The following is a 20841-nucleotide window of genomic DNA, read 5'->3' on the forward strand; positions in this document are numbered from 1 at the left end:
TCTTCCAATCCAAGAACATGGTATATCTCTCCATCTATTTGTATCATCTTTAATTTCTTTCATCAGTGTCATAATTTTCTGCATACAGGTCTTTTGTCTCCTTAGGTAGGTTTATTCCTAGATATTTTATTCTTTTTGTTGCAATGGTAAATGGGAGTGTTTTCTTGATTTCACTTTCAGATTTTTCATCATTAGTGTACAGGAATGCCAGAGATTTCTGTGCATTAATTTTGTATCCTGCTACTTTACTGAATTCATTGATTAGCTCTAGTAGTTTTCTGGTAGCATCTTTAGGATTCTCTATGTATAGTATCATGTCATCTGCAAACAGTGACAGCTTTACTTCTTCTTTTCCAATTTGGATTCCTTTTATTTCCTTTTCTTCTCTGATTGCTGTGGCTAAAACTTCCAAAACTATGTTGAATAAGAGTGGTGAGAGTGGGCAGCCTTGTCTTGTTCCTGATCTTAGTGGAAATGGTTTCAGTTTTTCACCATTGAGGACGATGCTGGCTGTGGGTTTGTCATATATGGCCTTTATTATGTTGAGGAAAGTTCCCTCTATGCCTACTTTCTGGAGGGTTTTTATCATAAATGGGCATTGAATTTTGTCGAAAGCTTTCTCTGCATCTATTGAGATGATCATATGGTTTTTCTCCTTCAATTTGTTAATATGGTGTATCACATTGATTGATATGCGTATATTGAAGAATCCTTGCATTCCTGGAATAAACCCCACTTGATCATGGTGTGTGATCTTTTTAATGTGCTGTTGGATTCTGTTTGCTAGTATTTTGTTGAGGATTTTTGCATCTGTGTTCATCAGTGATATTGGCCTGTAGTTTTCTTTCTTTGTGACATCCTTGCCTGGTTTTGGTATGAAGGTGATGGTGGCCTCGTAGAATGAGTTTGGGAGTGTTCCTCCCTCTGCTATATTTTGGAAGACTTTGAGAAGGATAGGTGTTAGCTCTTCTCTAAATGTTTGATAGAATTCACCTGTGAGGCCATCTGGTCCTGGGCTTTTGTTTGTTGGAAGATTTTTAATCACAGTTTCAATTTCAGTGCTTGTGATTGGTCTGTTCATATTTTCTATTTCTTCCTGGTTCAGTCTTGGCAGGTTGTGCATTTCTAAGAATTTGTCCATTTCTTCCAGGTTGTCCATTTTATTGGCATGGAGTTGCTTGTAGTAATCTCTCATGATCTTTTGTATTTCTGCAGTGTCAGTTGTTACTTCTCCTTTTTCATTTCTAATTCTATTGATTTGAGTCTTCTCCCTTTTTTTCTTGATGAGTCTGACTAATGGTTTATCAATTTTGTTTATCTTCTCAAAGAACCAGCTTTTAGTTTTATTGATCTTTGCTATCCTTTCCTTCATTTCTTTTTCATTTATTTCTGATCTGATCTTTATGATTTCTTTCCTTCTGCTAACTTTAGGGTTTTTTTTGTTCTTCTTTCTCTAATTGCTTTAGGTGCAGGGTCAGGTTGTTTACTCGAGATGTTTCCTGTTTCTTAAGGTGGGATTGTATTGCTATAAACTTCCCTCTTAGAAATGCTTTTGCTGCGTCCCATAGGTTTTGGGTCATCATGTCTCCATTGTCATTTGTTTCTAGGTATTTATTTATTTCCTCTTTGATTTCTTCAGTGATCACTTCATTATTAAGTAGTGTATTGTTTAGCCTCCATGTGTTTGTATTTTTTACAGATCTTTTCCTGTAATTGATGTCTAGTCTCATAGCATTGTGCTCGGAAAAGATACTTGATACAATTTCAATTTTCTTAAATTTACCAAGGCTTGATTTGTGACCCAAGATATGATCTATCCTGGAGAATGTTCCATGAGCACTTGAGAAGAAAGTGTATACTGGTTTTTTTTGGATGGAATGTCCTGTAAATATCAGTTAAGTCCATCTTGTTTAATGTATCATTTAAAGCTTGTTTTCCTTATTTATTTTCATTTTGGATGATCTGTCCATTGGTGAAAGTGGGGTGTTGAAGTCCCCTCTATGAGTGTGTTACTGTCAATTTCCCCTTTTATGGCTGTTAGTATTTGCCTTATGTATTGAGGTGCTCCTATGTTGGGTGCATAAATATTTACAATTGTTATATCTTCTTCTTGGATCGATCCCTTGATCATTATGTAGTGTCCTTCTTTGTCTCTTCTAATAGTCTTTATTTTAAAGTCTATTTTGTCTGATATAAGAATTGCTACTCCAGCTTTCTTTTGATTTCCATTTGCATGGAATATCTTTTTCCATCCCCTTACTTTCAATCTGTATGTGTCTCTAGGTCTGAAGTGGGTCTCTTGTAGACAGCATATATATGGGTCTTGTTTTTGTATCCATTCAGCCAATCTGTGTCTTTTGGTGGGAGCATTTAGTCCATTTACATTTAAGGTAATTATTGATATGTATGCTCCCATTCCCATTTCCTTAATTGTTTTGGGTTCGTTATTGTAGGTATTTTCCTTCTGTTGTGTTTCTTGCCTAAAGAAGTTCCTTTAGCATTTGTTGTAAAGCTGGTTTGGTGGTGCTGAACTCTCTCAGCTTTTGCTTGTCTGTAAAGATTTTAATTTCTCCATCAAATCTGAATGAGATCCTTGCTGGGTAGAGTAATCTTGGTTGCAGGTCTTTCTCCTTCATCACTTTAAATATGTCCTGCCACTCCCTTCTGGCTTGTAGCGTTTCTGCTGAGAGATCAGCTGTTAACCTGATGGGGATTCCCTTGTGTGTTATTTGTTGTTTTTCCCTTGCTGCTTTTAATATGTTTTCTTTGTGTTTAATTTTTGACAGTTTGATTAATATGTGTCTTGGTGTATTTCTCCTTGGATTTATTCTGTATGGGACTCTCTGTGCCTCCTGGACTTGATTAACTCTTTCCTTTCCCATATTAGGGAAGTTTTCAACTATAATCTCTTCAAATATTTTCTCAGTCCCTTTCTTTTTCTCTTCTTCTTCTGGAACCCCTATAATTCGAATGTTGGTGTGTTTAATGTTGTCCCAGAGGTCTCTGAGACTGTCCTCAGTTCTTTTCATTCTTTTTTCTTTCTTCTGCTCTGCAGTAGTTATTTCCACTATTTTATCTTCCACGTCACTATCCGTTCTTCTGCCTCAGTTATTGTGCTATTGATCCCATCTAGAGTATTTTTCATTTCATTTATTGTGTTTGTAATTGATGCTTGATTCATCTTTAGTTCTTCTAGGTCCTTGTTAACTGTTTCTTTCATTTTGTCTATTCTATCTCCAAGATTTTGGATCATCTTTACTATCATTATTCTGAATTCTTTTTCAGGTAGACTGCCTATTTCCTCTTCATTTATTAGGTCTGGTGGGTTTTTATCTTGCTCCTTCACCCGCTGTGTGTTTTTCTGTCTTCTCATTTTGCTTATCTTGCTGTGTTTGGGGTCTCCTTTTTGCAGGCTGCAGATTCGTAGTTCCTGTTGTTTTTGGTGTCTGTCCCTAGTGGCTAAGGTTGTTTCAGTGGGTTGTGTAGGCTTCCTGGTGGAGGGGACTAGTGCCTGTGTTCTGGTGGATGAGGCTCGATCTTGTCTTTCTGGTGCACAGGTCCATGTCTGGTGGTGTGTTTTGGGGTGTCTGTGGACTTATTATGATTTTAGGCAGCCTCTCTGCTAATGGGTGGGGTTGTGTTCCTGTCTTGCTATTTGCTTGGCATAGGGTGACCAGCACTGTAGCTTGCTGATTATTGAGATAAGCTGGGTGCTGGTGTTGAGATGGAGATCTCTGGGAGATTTTCGCCGCTTGATATTATGTGGAGCTCGGAGGTCTCTTGAAGTTGGCTCTCCCACTTCAGAGGCACAGCACTGACTTCTGGCTGCAGCACCAAAAGCCTTTCATCTACTTGCCTCAGAATAAAAGGGAGAAAAAGTAGAAAGAAAGAATTAGTAGAAGAAAGAAAGAGAGAAGGAAAGAAAGGAAGGAAGGAAGGAAGGAAGAAAGAAAGAAAGAAAGAAAGAAAGAAAGAAAGAAAGAAACGAGGGAGGGAAGGAGGGAGGGAGGAAGGGAAGGTAGGAAAAAGAGAAAGAGAGAAGATAAAGTAAAATAGAATAACGTATGATAAAATATAGTAGCATTATTAAAATAAAAAAGTAATTATTAAAAAAAATTAAAAAAAAAAAAAACGGATGGATAGAACCCTGGGACTAATGGTGGAAGCAAAGCTATACAGAGAAAATCTCACACAGAAGCACACACATACACATTCACAAAAAGAGAACAAGGGGAAAAAAATCATAAATCTTGCTCTCAAAGTCCACCTCCTCAATTTGGGATGATTCGTTTTCTATTCAGGTATTCCACAGATGCAGGGTATATCAAGTTGATTGTGGAGATTTAATCCGCTGCTCCTGAGGCTGCTGGGAGAGATTTTCCTTTCTCTTCTTTGTTCTCACAGCTCCCGGGTCTCAGCTTTGGATTGGGCCCCGCCTCTGCGTGTAGGTCGCCGGAGGATGTCTGTTCTTCGCTCAGACAGGACAGGGTTAAAGGAGCAGCTGATTCAGGGGCTCTGGCTCACTCAGGCTGGGGGGAGGGAGGGGTATGGATGCAGGGCCAGCCTGCGGTGGTAGAGGCCGGCGTGATGTTGCACCAGCCCGAGGCGTGCCGTGCGAACGTTCTCCTGGGGAAGTTGTCCCTGGATCCCGGGATGCCAGCAGTGGCGGGCAGCACAGGCTCTCTGGAAGGGGGGCGTGGACAGTGACCTGCGCTCGCACACAGACCTCTTGGCGGCGGCAGCAGCAGCCCCAGCGTCCCACGCCCGTCTCCGGGGTCCGCGCCTTTAGCCGCGGTTCGTGCCCATCTCTGGAGCTCCTTTAAGCAGCGCTCTGATTCCCCTCTCCTCGAGCACCAGGAAACAAAAGGGAAAAAAGTCTCTTGCCTCTTCGGCAGCTCCAGACTTTTTCCCGGACTCCCTCCGGGCTAGCCGTGGTGCACTAACCCCTTCAGGCTCTCTTCCTGCCGCCAGCCCCAGTCCTCTCCCTGCGCTCCGACTGAAAGCCGATACCCGAGCCTCAGCTCCCAGCCCCGCCCGCCCTGGCGGCCGAGCAGACAAGCCTCTCGGGCTGGTGAGTGCCGGTCGACACCGGTCCTCTGTGCGGGAATCTCTCTGCTTTGCCCTCCGTACCCCTGTGGCTGCGGTCTCCTCCGCTACTCCGAAGCTTTCCCCCTCCGCCACCTGCAGTCTCCGCCCTTGAAGGGGCTCCTAGTGTGTGGAAACCTTTCCTCCTTCACGGCTCCCTCCCACTGGTGCAGGTCCCGTCCCTATCCTTTTGTCTCTGTTTATTCTTTTTTCTTTTGCCCTACCCAGGTATGTGGGGAGTTTCTTGCCTTTTGGGGGGTCTGAGGTCTTCTGTCAGCGTTCAGTAGGGGTTCTGTAGGAGTTGTTCCACGTGTAGATAAATTTCTGATGTATCTGTGGGGAGGAAGGTGATCTCCGCATCTTACTCTTCCGGCATCTTCCCCCGGGCCCCGTCACTACTTCTTTTAGAAGTCGTCTCTCAGGTATAGTTGGAGAAGAGTCTATGGTGTTCGCCATCACTTTGCAGAAATCCATCTCAAAGGGCTCGAGCAAAAGAGTAATTCATTGGTTCATGTTATAAAATGGTTAAAGTGCAGGCACAGATCTGGTGTGAAGAAAATCTGGAACCAGACTCTCAGATTCCCTCGGGATTCTCTCTTGCTCACTAAAGATTGGGTTAATTCTCTCAGATCTGCTTTTTACCTCGTGAAGGACACAGTTACTGGTGGCTCTGGATCTCACAGCTTTTCAGCTTTTCAGCAAGGAGAAATAAGGGCTTCTATCTCCAAGATCCAGTTTGAAAATTCTCAGGGAAGGGCTCTTACTGGCCCTCCTGGGTTACACATCCACTCAGTAGACCAGTCACTGTTCTCTCCTGGGTTACACATTCATTCCATGGACCAGTCACTGTTGCCTGGGGGAAGACGGCAGAGCTGGTATGGTGGGTCCAGTATAGACCACAGGCCCAGTCTTGTGTCTGGGACAAGGAGTTATGGGAGGATTTGCAGAGAGGTTCTGGGAAAACACACCTATGACTGCAACCAGCTTCCCACTTCTACCACGAGGTGCTTGCTCAGAAAACCTTCCTGGCCAGCCCCACCATACCCTGCAAATCAACCCATGCTAACCAAATGCTGTATCTCATCCATCCCATGAACTCAAAACCACATCTCAGCCTAGGCTTAGAACCTTACTTTCACCCCCAATCCGTTTTTCAGGTAAAGAAACTGAGGCTTAGATGGGGCACTATCTTACCCTTGGTCATATCTACTCTAAGAGGAACAGAGCTGTGAGCCATTGGACTGAACCAGACAATGCTGTCCTTCACATAGTACACTTTGCAAGATTTGGGGGCTTTAAGGATTTGAGTTTGACAAGGTGGAAGCCAGGAAAAACTAACAGAACTTGTTTCTGGTTTACTGTTCCATTTATCTGAAGTTGGAATCAATAGTCATGAGTTTACACTATGGAAGACAGTATGGAAGTTCCTTTAAAAACTAAAAATAGTGTTACTATATGATCCAGCAATTCTAGTCCTGGGCATATATTGGGAAAAGAAAAAAACTCTAATTCAAAAAGATACATGCACCCCAGTGTTCATAGCAGCACTATTCACAATAGCCAAGACATGGAGACAACCTAAATGTCCATCGACAGAGGGATGGATAAAGAAGATGTGGTACCTATATACAGTGGAATATTACTCAGCCATTAAAAAAGAATGAAATAATGCCATTTGCAGCAACATAGATGGACCCAGAGATTATCATACTAAGGGAAGTAAGTCAGACAAAGAAAGACAAATATATGATATCACTTAGATGTGGAATATAAAAAATAATACAAGTGAATTTATTTACAGCACAGAAACAGACTCACAGACATAGAAAACAAACTTATGGTTACCAAAGGGGAAAGCGCAGGGAGGGATAACTTAGGAGTATGAGATTAACAGATACAAACTACTGTACAAAAAGTAGATTAAAAAACACAAGGATTTACTGTATAGCACAGGGAACTATATTCAATATCTCATAATAACCTATAAAGGAAAAATAATCTGAAAAAAATATATATATAACTGAATCACTTTGCTATATACTTGAAACTAACAGAGTATTGTAAATCAATTATACTTTAATTAAAAAAATAATAATCATGAGCTTAAATCCCTTCCATCTGGAGATCAGAAATCAATGGTGTGTCTGAAGTGTGGGATTGATGGTCTGGGACAGGTCAGTAGAAGCAGCCAGGCACTGGCTATGAGAAGACCTGCATCTAGTCCACAGTTTCCATGTGCAATCTTGACTTGCCATCAAAGTGTTTGTGTCTTGACTTCTTCATCTGCAAAAGCAGGAGGAGGCCCCCAGAATTTTTGTGTTCATATTCTTGGACGTTCTTGAGCACACTGATAACCATTCTTCCCTCCAGTGGAGCAGGGTGTACAGCCTTGTGTTGTTACTGGATGCTCACAAACCATTCTGTTTGGATAACCACAGTAGGATTCTCCTTGGTGAAACAGCTCTTCCTACTCTCAGTATGTGTGGTTTGCGTAGCTTTAACAGCTCAAATCCAATTCAACTAGTCTATCCCCAGACTCCAGTCACAGGAATTAAGCAGTGTGTCTGTAGTCCTATTTGAGAAGCTAACAGTCAGACTGAGAACTATTGTTGGAATCATCAGAAAAAGGAGTTCCTTCCCCACTAGATTTGGGGCTGTGGATTTGTAAGAGAGTAGCTGTGGGCTACTGGATAGGGGCTGTCAGAGAGAGATGTCAACACTGGGGAAAGTCAAGCCTAGAGGTGGAGAGAGACTAAGGCCTGGTGATTCCATTTGACCACCTGGATCCAGCCATCCCTGAAGAATCTACCCTCAAATTTTCAATTTGTGGGTTGCTTTCTTTAACTTACAAATTAATGGGTCACAACAAACGCAGGACAGGGACCATTTATGATTCCTCTATCCCTGGAGCCTGGCAGAATGTAGATGTCCAATTAGTTATTGTGCTGAGCTGAAATTAACAAAGGACTACTTTGCTGTTAGCAAGTGTTCTGGTTACCCACACTGCTTACCAAACCACCCAAATTCAATGGAATAAAATGACAACTTTTTTTTTATGGTCACAGATTTTGTGGGTCAGGAATTCACACTGTTGGGTTGGGTCTCTCTTCCACACTGGCCAGGGCCTCGATTGGAAGCCTTGCACAGGGGTTGACCAGTTGGCCGGGGACTGGTGTTATCTGAAGGCTCTTGGACTCACCTATTTGGGGTCTCAGCTAGAGGCCCTGAAGATTAAGACCCCTCCCTGGAACACTGATACATGACCTTTCCATGCGACTCAGCTGGCCCCACCCACAGGCAGTCAGACTTCTTTCACGACACTGCCCATGGCATCACTTTTCTGTTGGTTACTTGTGAGGCACAAGCCCATGTAGATTCGAGGGAAGGGGATAGAGACGCCACCTCCTGATGGGGGAGGGTGTTAAGATCAAATTGAGAAGATCAGATGGTTGGGGACATCATTGTGACCATATTTGGAAAATACGATGTTGCAGTTTGGGAAAGGATGTTTATTTGGAGCTTGGTGGGGAGAGGCTGGCGTTACTGGATGAAGTAAATGATGGGAATTAGCAATGAATTATTTATTAGCATTAGTTCAAGTGGTCTTGGTTTCCCCAACCAGCTTGAAGGCAGAGCGTCAAGGGCAAGGGTGCTTTGGAGGAGGAAGGGGGAAGCGGGCATCTGTACTGACCTTGGGAGACGATGAAGAGCACTTGCTCCTTTCTCCACTGAGTTATCTCACCGCGGGGGCATTGAGCTCCGGACAGGGCGCCATCCCCCAGCGCAGGTGAGCGGCTCCATCTTCCTGCCATGCTGCAAAAGTTCTATAAACACCCCAGCAACACCATTTTAAAATGGCAAGTCTGACACTCAACTGGAACTTGGAGATGCAACAACTCAAGAACAAAACCTGGAAATGTTACACGGTTTTTATCTTAGTCAGCCCTTTTTCCTAACTGTGTGCACCAAATGAAAAATCAACAAACAGAACTGACACCCGCGGACTCTCCATTGTGGAAAATTTGCAGTTACATAAGGCATCTTGTTTTGTTGTTGTTGTTTTCCAAGCCTTGGAGTGTGTGTGTGTGTGTGCGTGTGTGGGTGTGTGCGTGTGTGCAGAAAAGAAAAACTTTTAACTGAAAAAAGAGCAAGATTCTTAAACTCCAAGATGAGTAAAGTTGATTTGCATGCATTGTCTCTCTGACTTCTTAATGATTCATGTTTTTAAGAGATCTAATGTGAGCATGATACAAACAAGACTTTCATTTATAAGTCTGATCCTCATGGATCAGACAGGCTGATTCAACATCATACTAAGAAAATCTGTTCCTGGCCTGGATCCTGCAGAAACCCAATAAATTGTGCAGATAGTTAAATAGGGAACTGGACAAAGATAAACATGACATTTTGAAAAATACATTTCTATTCCTGCAGGAAACAGTCACTAGCAATAGTTCTCTATTATAATGGTAACTATATGCTAGGATGCTAAGTACCATGTAGATGCTTTATGTGGGTTTTCTCAATTAATTCTGTAACAGCCCAACATGTTAGGTGATAGTAATATTCTATATATTTTTTAAGTTAAGGAAACTGAGGCTCAGAGGGGTTAAGTAATTTGGCCAAAGTCACACAGCTATTAATTCAAATCCAAGCACATGGGTTAGGGCATCCCTCTAACCACCCCACCGCACTGCCTCAGGAAGTCATCTGGTGGACAGGAGAACTGGGAAATAATCAGCTGTGGTGAGTTTCATATTAACACCCCTGCCCTGTTGGAAAAGAAAATACAGTCAAGGCAAGTCACATTGCTTCTCTCAGTATCCGCTTCCCCATCAGTGAAATGAGTGGTCTAATTAAGTGAGCTCTAAGCTGGAGTTCAATGTTAAATTCATTAAATTGACCAGTTTTTCTGCCCAAAGACAGCAGGTAAATAGTACCCAAGCAGTGTGCCCTTCAAATAGGATGGAGAGCACACTTCCCCTCAGGCTGGGGGAGATGGGGGAGGGTGGGGAAGGAATTGCTGATTCATTACTTGATTTTTCTTTTTTCTTTTATATTGGAGTGTAGTTGATTTACAATGTTGTGTTAGTTTCAGGTGTACAGCAAAGTGATTCAGTTGTACATATACAGGTATCTATTCTTTTTCAAATTCCTTTTCCATTTAGTTTATTACAGAATATTGAGTAGAGTTCCCTGTGCTATACAGTAGGTCCTTGTTGGTTATCTGTCTTATATATAGTGTGTGTGCTCATCCCAGGCTTCTGTTTTATTCCTCCCCACATGTTTCCCCTTTAGTAAGCATTAGTTTGTTTTCAATATCCGTTAAGTCTGTTTCTGTTTTGTAAATAAGTTCATTTGTATCATTTTTTTAAGATTCCACATATAAGTGAGATCATATGATATTTGTCTTTCTCTGACTTACTTGCTTTTTATTATTTATTTATTTTTAAAAATTAATTTATTTTATTTTATTTATTTTTGGCTGTGTTGGGTCTTTTTAAAATATAAATTTATTTATTTTATTTATTTATTTTTGGCTGCATTGGGTCTTTGTTGCTGTGCACAGGCTTTCTCTAGTTACAGTGAGCAGGGGCTATTCTTCATTGCGGTGTGTGGGCTTCTCATTGCGGTGGCTTCTCTTGTTGTGGTGCACGGGCTCTAGGCTCATGGGCTTCAGTAGTTGTGGCATGTGGGCTCAGTAGTTGTGGCTTGAAGGCTCTAGAGCACAGGCTCCGTAGTTGTGGTGCACAGGCTTAGGTGCTCCATGGCATGTGGGATGTTCCTGGACCAGGACTTGAATCCGTGTCTCCTGCATTGGCAGGCGGACCCTTAACCACTGTGCCACCAGGGAAGCCCCCTACTTGTTTTTTAAAATGTTACAGAGGGACTGCGTTTTTCTGCAGTGTTCTGGGCGATGAGGATAGAGCAGTGAGCAAAACACAGTCCTTGTTCTCAGGGAGCTTATACTCCAGGTGGGGGAGAGAGACAGGTGTTGACAAATGACACGAAACACAGCACAGGGTAAGAGGAGAGAAAGTGATGGGGGTTGCCACTTAAATATTGTGTCCAAGAAAGACGAAGGAATCCTTAGCAGAGACCAGAATGAAGTGAGGGAGCCAGCCATACGGGTACGGGATGGAAGCGTGTTCCTGGCAGAGGGAACAGTCCGTGTGGAGGTCCTGCATCAGGGGCATAGCTTGTGTGCCGGAAGTGTGGCAGGTCTTGCTGAAGCAGGAGAGGAGGGGCAGTCCGCAGCTGGCCTTGGAGGGCACTTGGGGGCCTGAGCTTTTCACGGAGGGGGCAGCCACGCCAGGGTTTGTCTAAGGAGTGTCAAGAGCCAACTCAGTCTTTCCAGTGTTCCTTCAACCCGGGTAGAACAGGAGCTCAACCAGTGGGTCAGGTTAGAGGAGAGATGAAAGATGAAAGATGATCTTCTGGTAGTGAGGAACCAACTCAACCTGGACCAGGTTAAAGAAGAGGAGTTTATGTGGAAACTAGGATATTTCACGGAACGTGAGAAATGACCAGAATAAGGGACTGGAACGGCAGCCAGGCTTTGTCTCTTAAACTCTATTCTCCTTGTGTTGCTTCCTCCAGATCATTCGGAGGTGGTAACATGGCCAGCAATTTCTCAGTTTTGCATCGTATATTCCAGGTATCCAAAGGGAAATGGATTTCCCCCTCTCACTTCAGGTGCAAAGGTCCTGGGGCAGGGCTGTGAGGAGTTGGGCTTAGGTGCCACCTCCAGACAGTCATCATGACCAGGGGGCCAGTCTTGTAGCTGAAACACAGTGGTGCTAGATATGGCAACAAGGTATATGGTTTCAGAACCTGCCAGTTATTAAAAAGCATCCACTCAAAGTGGGTGCATATGTAACTAACTCCAGTTTGGGTTTTTTTTTTTTTTGTATAACATCTTTATTGGAGTGTAATTGCTTTACAATGGTGTGTTAGTTGCTGCTATATAACAAAGTGAATCAGCTATATGTATACATATATCCCCATATCCTCTCCCTCTTGCATCTCCCTCACCCTCCCTATCCCACCCCTCTAGGTGGTCACAAAGCATGGAGCTGATCTCCCTGTGCTATGCAGCTGCTTCCGACTTAACTCTAGTTTTGATACCATGGAAATTTTAGTCAAACTGTAACTTTATTTTTTTTTAATTTCTTAATTTTGATGAAGTTCAGATTATTTTTTCTTTTCCTTTTTTTTAAAGATTTATTTTATTTTTTCATTTATTTTTATTTTTGGCTGCGTCGGGTCTCAGATGAGGCACGTGGGCTCTTCCTTGTGGCGTGCGGGCTTCTCTCTAGTTGCGGCTCGAGGGCTCTAGAGGCACGCCAGCTTAGTTGCCCTGCAGCATATGGGATCTTAGTTCCCCGACCAGGGATCAAACCCGCATCCCCTGCATTGGAAAGTGGATTCTTTACCGCTGGACCACCAGGGAAGTCCATAATTTTATTTTCATTAATTTATTTATTTTGGCTGCTCCAGGTCTTAGTTGCAGCATGCAGGATCTTTCAGTTGCGGCAGGCAGACTTCTCAGTTGCGGCATGTATGCAGGATCTAGTTCCCCCACCAGGGATCGAACCCAGGCCCCCTGCATTGGGAGCGTGGAGTCTTACCCACTGGACCACCAGGGAAGTCCCCAAACTGTAACTTCTTGAAGGCTAATTTTGGAAAGAATTTTGAAATGTTTGCTAAGTAAATATGTTTTAAGCACACCTTCCTCATAATAGATTTTCTAGAAGTCATTTCCATAAGGGCCCCAGTACAGAAATGTCAGAATCAAAGGAAAAGAAAAGAAACTCCAACCACTTGTATTTTAGTTTATTTTAAACATATAACAGCTGCAGATAGACACTCCCTAGTAGCTCCTTTTGGATCTCACTGAAAATGATGAGTAGAAGGGGCCCATTTTGATGGTCACGAGCAATTTATGCTCAGACTTCTACTTCCTAAATTATTTTATCCTAATAGCAGTGTTTTTAAAAGGTAGCAATAATTAAGTTAATGAATTCTCTCTTTCTGGTTTTTATTTGCTCACATCCAATGTGGGAGGATTGCAGTAGGGGATGGCCAGGCTGCCCCAGCTCTAAGATTCTCTATTTTAAATGGTCATTGCCATTGTCAGTGACGCTGGTATGATTCCAGACGTCTCACAACCCCACTCATCTCTAAACCACATGGAAAGTGTCTTCTCTAGGAGCAGGACCCAGTGTTCTCTCTATCTGAGATCTCTTTTTCTTATGTAACTCTTTTTTTTTCTTTTTACACACACACACACATATTCTTTTTTATATTCTTTTCCATTATGGTTTGTCACAGGATATTGAATAGAGTTCCCTGTGCTCTACAGCACGACCCTGGGGTTATCCATTCTATATATACTAGTATGCCTTTGCCAATCCCAAACTCCCACTCCAGCCCTCCTCCACCCACCTCCCCCTTGGCAACCACAAATCTGTTCTCTATGTCTGTGAGTCTGTTTTTGTTTCATAGGTAGGTTGATTTCTGTCACATTTTAGATTCCACATATGTGATATCATATGGTATATGTCTTTCTCTTTCTGGCTTGCTTCACTTGGTATGATAATCTCTAGTTGCATCCATGTTGCTGCAAATGGCATTATTTCATTCTTTTAACAGATGAGTAGTATTTTGTTGTGTATACGTACCACATCTTCTTTATCCATTCATCTGTTGATGGACATTTAGGTTGTTTCCATGTCTTGGCTATTGTAAATAGTGTTGTTATGAACACATCTTATGTAACTCTTTAAACTCCCCCAAAGGAACCAGGGATTTTGCCTTTACTTAAGAGACCCATTTGATCCTGAGAAAGTGGAGGGTGCTGCTAGCATCCTCTTGTTTGGAAACATTCAGTTGAATAATCAACATGGGTGCATATACCCATTTAAAAATGATCAGTTGCTTGACAGATTTTAAAGAACAACCCAAGTTCAACTCAAGTATTACGGAAGGCACACGCGGTATAAGTGCTTATGTTTTAATTCTTAAGTCAATTCCATGATGTTTTTATTTACACTTTTAGGAGTATATAAGGCTCAAGGTTCCAGCCTCAGGATTTCCTTCACCACCGTGAAAAGGGCTTGGCAACCTTCTTCCTTTGTTAAAATGATGTGATAAGATACGTTTCTAGTTAAAAAAACATAATTTGACTAATTAAAACATGACAGCTTGTGACCTTTGGTTGCAGCGGGAGATGTCAATTCATTTATTCTTGGATGGGAAAACAAGGTGAGCTGCTACCTCTTCAGCACTAGGGGTCGCTGCAGGTCCACTGATGCTGTGAGTCCGGGCGGCGGTACCCCCAGCCTCCCCGGCGCCAGAGGACTACAGTTCTGCTCCGTTGTTCTTGCTGGCTGTGCAAAAGGAAATCTTGAGACGGTCTCGTTTCTAGGTGCTGCTTTGCCGCCTTTCTGATGCATTACGATAACCACAAAACCAACATTTATCCAGCGTCACATATATTTTACTCTTTGGGGGTTAGAGTTGAAAATAATCTTCTAAACCATCCCTCGAATGATACACTGGAGCATGACAGCATCGGTCACTGCATTTACTTTTACACCCAGAGAGCTCACTGATGTCACTGGTCATTTTCTCCAGATGTCTCATGCGACGAGACAAAGATCAATTTACAAATAATTGATCATATTTAATCACACTGGATGGCTCTTATGTTGATCAATTTAAACACCAAACTGACAGAGAGCTTTGGATAAAATGAAAAACTGGTATTTGAGAACTGTTAGAGATAATCTTTTTAAAGACTTTTGTGGCTGTTTGGAGGTGGGGACCCTACATCCTGACTTGGACCAACATATCTGTGAGAGAAAAGATGAGAGAAAGTTATTGAAATTCCAAGCAGAGTACTCTATACTGTTGAGAAAAGCTAGCCGTCAGGAAGAAATTGGAGCGTACACCTGATTTACTGGGTGATCTTGGAGGACTTTTATTAAGAGGAAAAGGTAGAGCTTTTTTAAGCCAGAAGTCTTCCCAGCCCTATTACATCCATTTGTTTATTCCCCAAAGCATCCTTAAGTAACTTCCAAATTAGTCCGTTGAAAGTGGCCTCAGATTTCAGCTTTGAAGCTGTGGAATGTTTGCTTGTAACAACCTGCAGTGCTCACTTTCCCTTTGATGTTGGCAAACTCTACAAATTGCCAAATAAAACGTTTCCTTCTGTGGCTGCTCTGAGTTCCTCCCGGGCAGGATCAACTCCCTCTGTGTCAGTTTCATAAACTTTTTTTTTTTTTTTTTTGGCCAGGGATAGGGAGCCATTTCCTTCCATCCATCACAACCCCGGGATGTGCACATCTGATTCGAAGTCCACAAAAAGGGGTTAATTCACTCCCTGACAAAGGTGTATGGAACACAAGACCCAGCCTTTCAAGCCCACTGGAAACGCTGATTTCAAAGGGGCTAAAGAAATTAGACCATTTGGTGCTGAGCTGAGAAGAGAAACTGGGTCCTTGGGATGCATCTTGCTCTTCATGGGATCCTGGCTCAGGATCTGGTCAGAACAGTGGTCGTAGCACCAGTGTTCTCTTTCGTCTGTGATCAAGTGCTCATGAAGGATTAGGTGGGGGCTGGCTCTTTCTTTGGGAAGGATGCTTTCTGGCTTAAGACCTTCAGACGGACACCCCCATTTTCCTCCTGATTGTGCGTAGACAGCCCACCCTCAACAGAGGAGCCTCGGTCAACCAGGCTGAGAAGTGGCATCTCTCAAGGACCACACAGGCTGGCGCTCCAAACGCGGGTGGCTGCCACCAGCCCAGCCACACGCCGTCAGACAGATTTCCTTCTCTGGCCTGGACTTCCATGCTGATCAGCCTTGCCGGCCTGTTTTCTCCATCCTGGAGGATAATACGACATCCCACGCTGGCCTCCCAAATCCCTTACACCAACCCAAATCCCAACAAGGCTCTGCGTATCTCCTATCTGTCCCCTGTCCTCACCTCCTTCCTTGCTCTCCCTGGCTTCACTCAGCCTCACCTGCACTGTTTTCTTTTTTTTTTTTTTTTTGATATGTGGGCCTCTCACTGTTGTGGCCTCTCCCGTTGCGGAGCACAGACTCCGGACGCGCCGGCTCAGTGGCCATGGCTTACAGGCCCAGCCGCTCAGCGGCACATGGGATCTTCCCGGACCGGGGCACGAACCTGTGTCCCCTTCATCGGCAGGCGGACTCTCAACCACTGCACCACCAGGGAAACCCTGCCTTTGGTTTTAAAAGCAAGGGCTTTGCAATTGTGAAAAGTTCTCTTCCAAGAGTTGCTCAGGCCTGAGCCTTTCTCCTTGGTGTGATTAGAAGGGATGGAAGAGCACTGATCCTGTTTTAAAGATGCCCCGTCCTTGTGGTACCCAGAGCCTCTTCTAACCACCAATGGGACAGTTCCCTTCAATCCTTGAACTCCACCTTTACCATCTCCTAATTTTTCTGGAAACTGCTGCAGAAAAACGTTTTGTTTTATGGAAAGACGACAACCCAAACTGCCTGGTGTCACAGCCTAATCCACACAGCACGAACAATTAGTACTATTTAATTACTGACAAAATTAGGCTTACAAATTGATTTATGGCCTTGCAGAGGAAACACATATTCTTGGAGGAAAGCAGATTTCTCACAATTAATTTGAGAGAGACAAGCCAGGCACTTCGGATGGGAAGTGGTCCCAGAGGCCTGGGGCACAGCTAAAGAGCTGGCAGGCCTCAGCCTTCTTTTGCAAATCTTCCTAAGGCACTGCTTCTCCCAGGATTAGTTGTGCTAATTACCCAAAGAAGATTAGATGTGTTAGCTAGAACAGCATTCTGGAGAGTGAGTAGCCATGCTTACATCTTATTTTAGCCACTGATCGGGTATCTGGAGTTGCAGCTTCCCCCAGAAGCTTCCACACCAAAGAGCAGAAAAAAACTTTGTAAGCCAACTGTGTCTAATGGGGAAATTATTTACCATGGAATCTGTCAGCCACCTTTAGTCCTGAGGATGCAGATAGAGAAAATCTTTTGCAATGACATACCACTTCCCTCCCAAAAAAAGGTCTCTAGTGACTGCAATTCTGGAAAAGAATATCTCGATTTGATTTAGAATATATAAAATGATTGTTTTTAGTAAACAATAGGGATCATTAGTTCCTAGTCAATAAATTGGAAACATGTTTTAAAATAGACTCAGTTTCACATTGAAACGGACTCTGGCAAGCTAGAGTTGGCATTTTGAGCAGTTTACTGTCTCTGCCACTAAGAGGCCAGGTGAAGGTGTGTCGGGGACTAAGCCTCAGTTTCCCTTTCACTGAGGTGGAAGGGATAGTGGACTAGACCAGTGGTCCTTGGATGGAAAGCATCAGCATCACCTGGCAATTGTTAGGAATGCAGAAGCTTGAGTACCACCTGGACCTGCTGAATGGCGGGGGAGGGTTCTCAACGTCCCAGGTGATGTCGACACTTAAGTTTCAGAAGCACTGAAATGTATAATCTCTTAGGTTCCTTGCTGCATAAATTCTTCAGAATTTTTATAGGAGAGAGAAGCAAAGAGAAAAGGCAGAAAGAGGAAAGAAAAACAGGACAGACATTCAGAAAATTAAACGTAGAATAAAGTAGAAGCACATATCATCACCAGGAGTGAAACCCAGACAGACAGTCTTTTGAAACTTTGAAAGCTAAACACTCCTAAAGTGTTGGTATATTTTGCAACCACCGGCATCTAGACTAAAACATCTGCGGCTCCCTTGGCCGGATGATGATGACCCATTTTTACCTTCTGAGGTAAATTCACCTCATTTGACTTGGTGGTTGTTGGTTTGCAGTATTCTTTAACTATTCAAAACGCTTTCCCTCGCTCTGATTTCTGATCTGGTTAATTCAAAGGCTCACATGGGGAAGTCCTTGGGCTAAAATCATACGCTGATGCTTTGTGGCCTTGGTTTCCGGGGTGTCTTAATTAGGGATTCAGGAAGGATAAATGAAGAACTTGTCTCTTCTCTTCTCAAGGCCGCGTTGGCCCTTAATGGATCCATTCCCAGCTCCAAATGGGCCAGCGGGGAGTCAGGACGGGATTCTTTTAGGATCACTGATTTGGTGGTCATTCCAGGATAGGGGCGGGGTCAGCATGGCCCTCAGGACGCCTGGCAAGTCAGAGGTCCTCCTGCCCAGAGACTGAGGCGCGGGGGTGAGGGCCTCTACAGGCATCTTTGTATTCACTGGCAGGCGGAGAGCCTTAGAAACCCCCAGGCTGTAGGACTTGCCCTTAGCTTGAGGTCTGAAGAGCGAGAGAAAGCAGATGGCCTTCCTGACACCTGTTGGGAGAGCGGGCAGCTCCCTCCCGCCTCCTCCGAGCAGGCAGACCCCTCCCGGTCCTCGCCCGCCTCCCAGGGGGCCCCCTCCCGCTCGCGCGCGCCGGGCGGGGTGGCCGGGAGGGTGGGTGAGGGGCAGACCCGGGAGGAGGGATTGGCTGTGCGGATTGGGGCTCGCGGCTGTCACTCCGAAAGGGTGGGGCTTTTTTTAAAAAGACTAATTTTTAAGGCAGACCCCTAGCGCGCTGGGGGCTCTGTGGTGCTCGCGTCCGTGCCGGAGGCAGGCTCGGCCGATCGCGGGCGGCGAGGTCCCCGGGCCTGCAGGTCCTCCTCCGCGCGCGGGTGGCGCGCCTCCCCCCGGCGCCGGGGGCAGCCCCGCATCCCCGTAGCGGGCCGTGCGCGCCGCGCGCCTAGGGCCCCTCGAGCCAGAGCCGGGGCCGGAGCCGGGGCCGGGGCTGGGGTGGGCGACGCGGGCAGCGGCTGCGCCCCGCCAAACTTTGGACGCCGGCGCGCGCCCCGGGGCGCGGCCGGGCGGGATGGGGGCTGTGCGCCCGGGCGCTCCGCGGCGCTCCGGGAGCCTGGCCACCCGGCCGGAGGTCCCCGCACCGCCTCCGCCCCGGACGCCGCCACCCCGCCGCCCCGCCGTCGCCCGCTAGCCCACCCGTAGCCGCTCGCCCCGCGTCCCCGCGCTCCCGGATGCGCCCTTTTGGGGCCACCTGGGAGCCAGTCCTCGCTGGGTAAACGGAAAGGAACAAATTCGCGTGGATGAAAGTAAAAATATCCTGGTGGGGGTGAAAAGGAGGTGGGGTTTGCCTGCGCGCGCGCTGGACTCGGGAGAGCAACTCCGGAGCGGCGCGCGGTGTCGCCTCCCGCAGGCCATGGACGGGCGGGAGGAGGACGCAGGGCGCCGCGGCCGCTCGCGCCCCTAGCCCGGCGCTCCCTCGCCCTCCCGGCCCGCTCCGGTCCTCCGGGCGCTTGGCGACTGTGTCTTCTCCGCCCAGACGGCGCCGGGGAGCCGCCGATCTGCGCTCCGGGTCTCCGGGATGTGCGCGTCTACGATGGGAACGCTGTGGCACCATTGGTCCCCCGTGCTCGTCAGCCTGGCCGCCCTCTTCTCCAAAGGTAAGGGGACGCCGCCGCCCTCTGGGGCCCCGGGGCGAACTTTGCTGGGAGTGAGTGTGTGGGAGGGCGTGCATGGATGGGGGCGGCCGGCAGAGTGGGTGTGCGTGTGCGTTTGTGCGTGTACACGCGCGCGTGCGGCGGCCGAGATCCTCCCGCTGCCCCTCGTAGTAGGTGCCTCCCCGGAAGACTGGGGCTGGAGGCCCGAGTGAGACCGCCAGGGCGGAAAAAGAGCCTCGTTCCCCCGACCGCGTGTTCCATTCTGGGAGGGGGCCGTGGGGAACCTTGAAAGGAGAGATGGGCCCTGGGAGGGCTGAGCAAGATGTCAGAGGAAGGGACTGAAGCGACCTCCTGGAAAGGTTCAGGAATTTGGGCTTGACTTTTCCTACTGGCACAGACCCGTGAGGAAATCATGCCGGAGCACGCCTCTGTATGGGAGTGCCGTTGCGTGCATCGTGGGCTCCTGTGCCTGTGGCATGGGGCTAGCTCCGGAGAGGTGGCCCTGCGTTTCCCTAAGAGAGGCTTCTCTCTCCCTTTGCCTTCTGTGGCTATTTGTCCGGTGGCAGCATCCGTGCAGGGTGGACGCGGAGTTTCAAACCCTGCTTGTCACCTGCGTTATCCCAGCAGAGCCCCTGACTTGCAGCTGTGAGGAAGGCGGGGATTCCGCATCTGCTTGCCTCATCTGTCTCCATCCCAGTCTGTCATTGGCACAGCAAGTTTGGAAGCTCAGGACACGAATTCCTTGAAGGGAAATTATTCGATTCACACCGGAGGTTGTAGAAAGGACCCGCCATTCTTTCTCCTTACTGATCAGGTCTCTTTATTTGTGTGGGGTTCCCACAGGGGCCTCTTTCCTACAGAGAAATGTATAAGGAGCAAAGCGGGGCATCTTAGCAGTCTCCCATGTGTGTCCCCAAATCCCTGTAAACAGAGTTTTTTTTTTTCCTGAGAAGATTTTCGAGATGAGATCTCTCTCAGAAACTTCAAAGCCAATTATCATGCACAGAGCCTTTTTAATTACAGGAATTTTCTGTTCTCTGAGCTCTTCAGGCATCATTGAGGTTACATTGCTTTAAATCTGACAATAGCCGGCTTTTCTGCTGGCGTGACGTAGGAAGAGGGTGACCTATGCCCACCCTGCTTGGCTGTCTTTTCAAGTGCAGTCGTAATGGGCTCATGTCACCTAATTATGAGTTAGAACAATTCTGAGGACCAGCGCCTCGGGGATTTGTGATGTGCACAAGAAACGGAAGAAAAGCTCGATGAATTCAGTGAATCCACCCCAGGCAGACGTGAGGTTAAAAAAACCCAGATC

The 20841-nt window shown here is 45.8% G+C and overlaps 1 protein-coding gene across 1 annotated transcript in view; it reads left to right on the plus strand.

Moving 5' to 3' along the window:
* Positions 1-19450: 19450 nt before the first annotated feature.
* Positions 19451-20841, plus strand: part of TMEM132D (transmembrane protein 132D) — a gene marked incomplete at both ends in the record, with an annotated part of 633090 nt that continues 631699 nt past the window's right edge. Inside the window, one exon of the mRNA XM_082640474.1 lies at positions 19451-19529. Coding sequence (XP_082496600.1) covers positions 19451-19529 — 79 coding nt within the window. The remainder of the gene's footprint in view (positions 19530-20841) is intronic.

Source organism: Mesoplodon mirus, assembly GCF_964341445.2.
Source record: "Mesoplodon mirus genome assembly, chromosome: 13".
Taxonomy (NCBI): Eukaryota; Metazoa; Chordata; class Mammalia; order Artiodactyla; family Ziphiidae; genus Mesoplodon; species Mesoplodon mirus.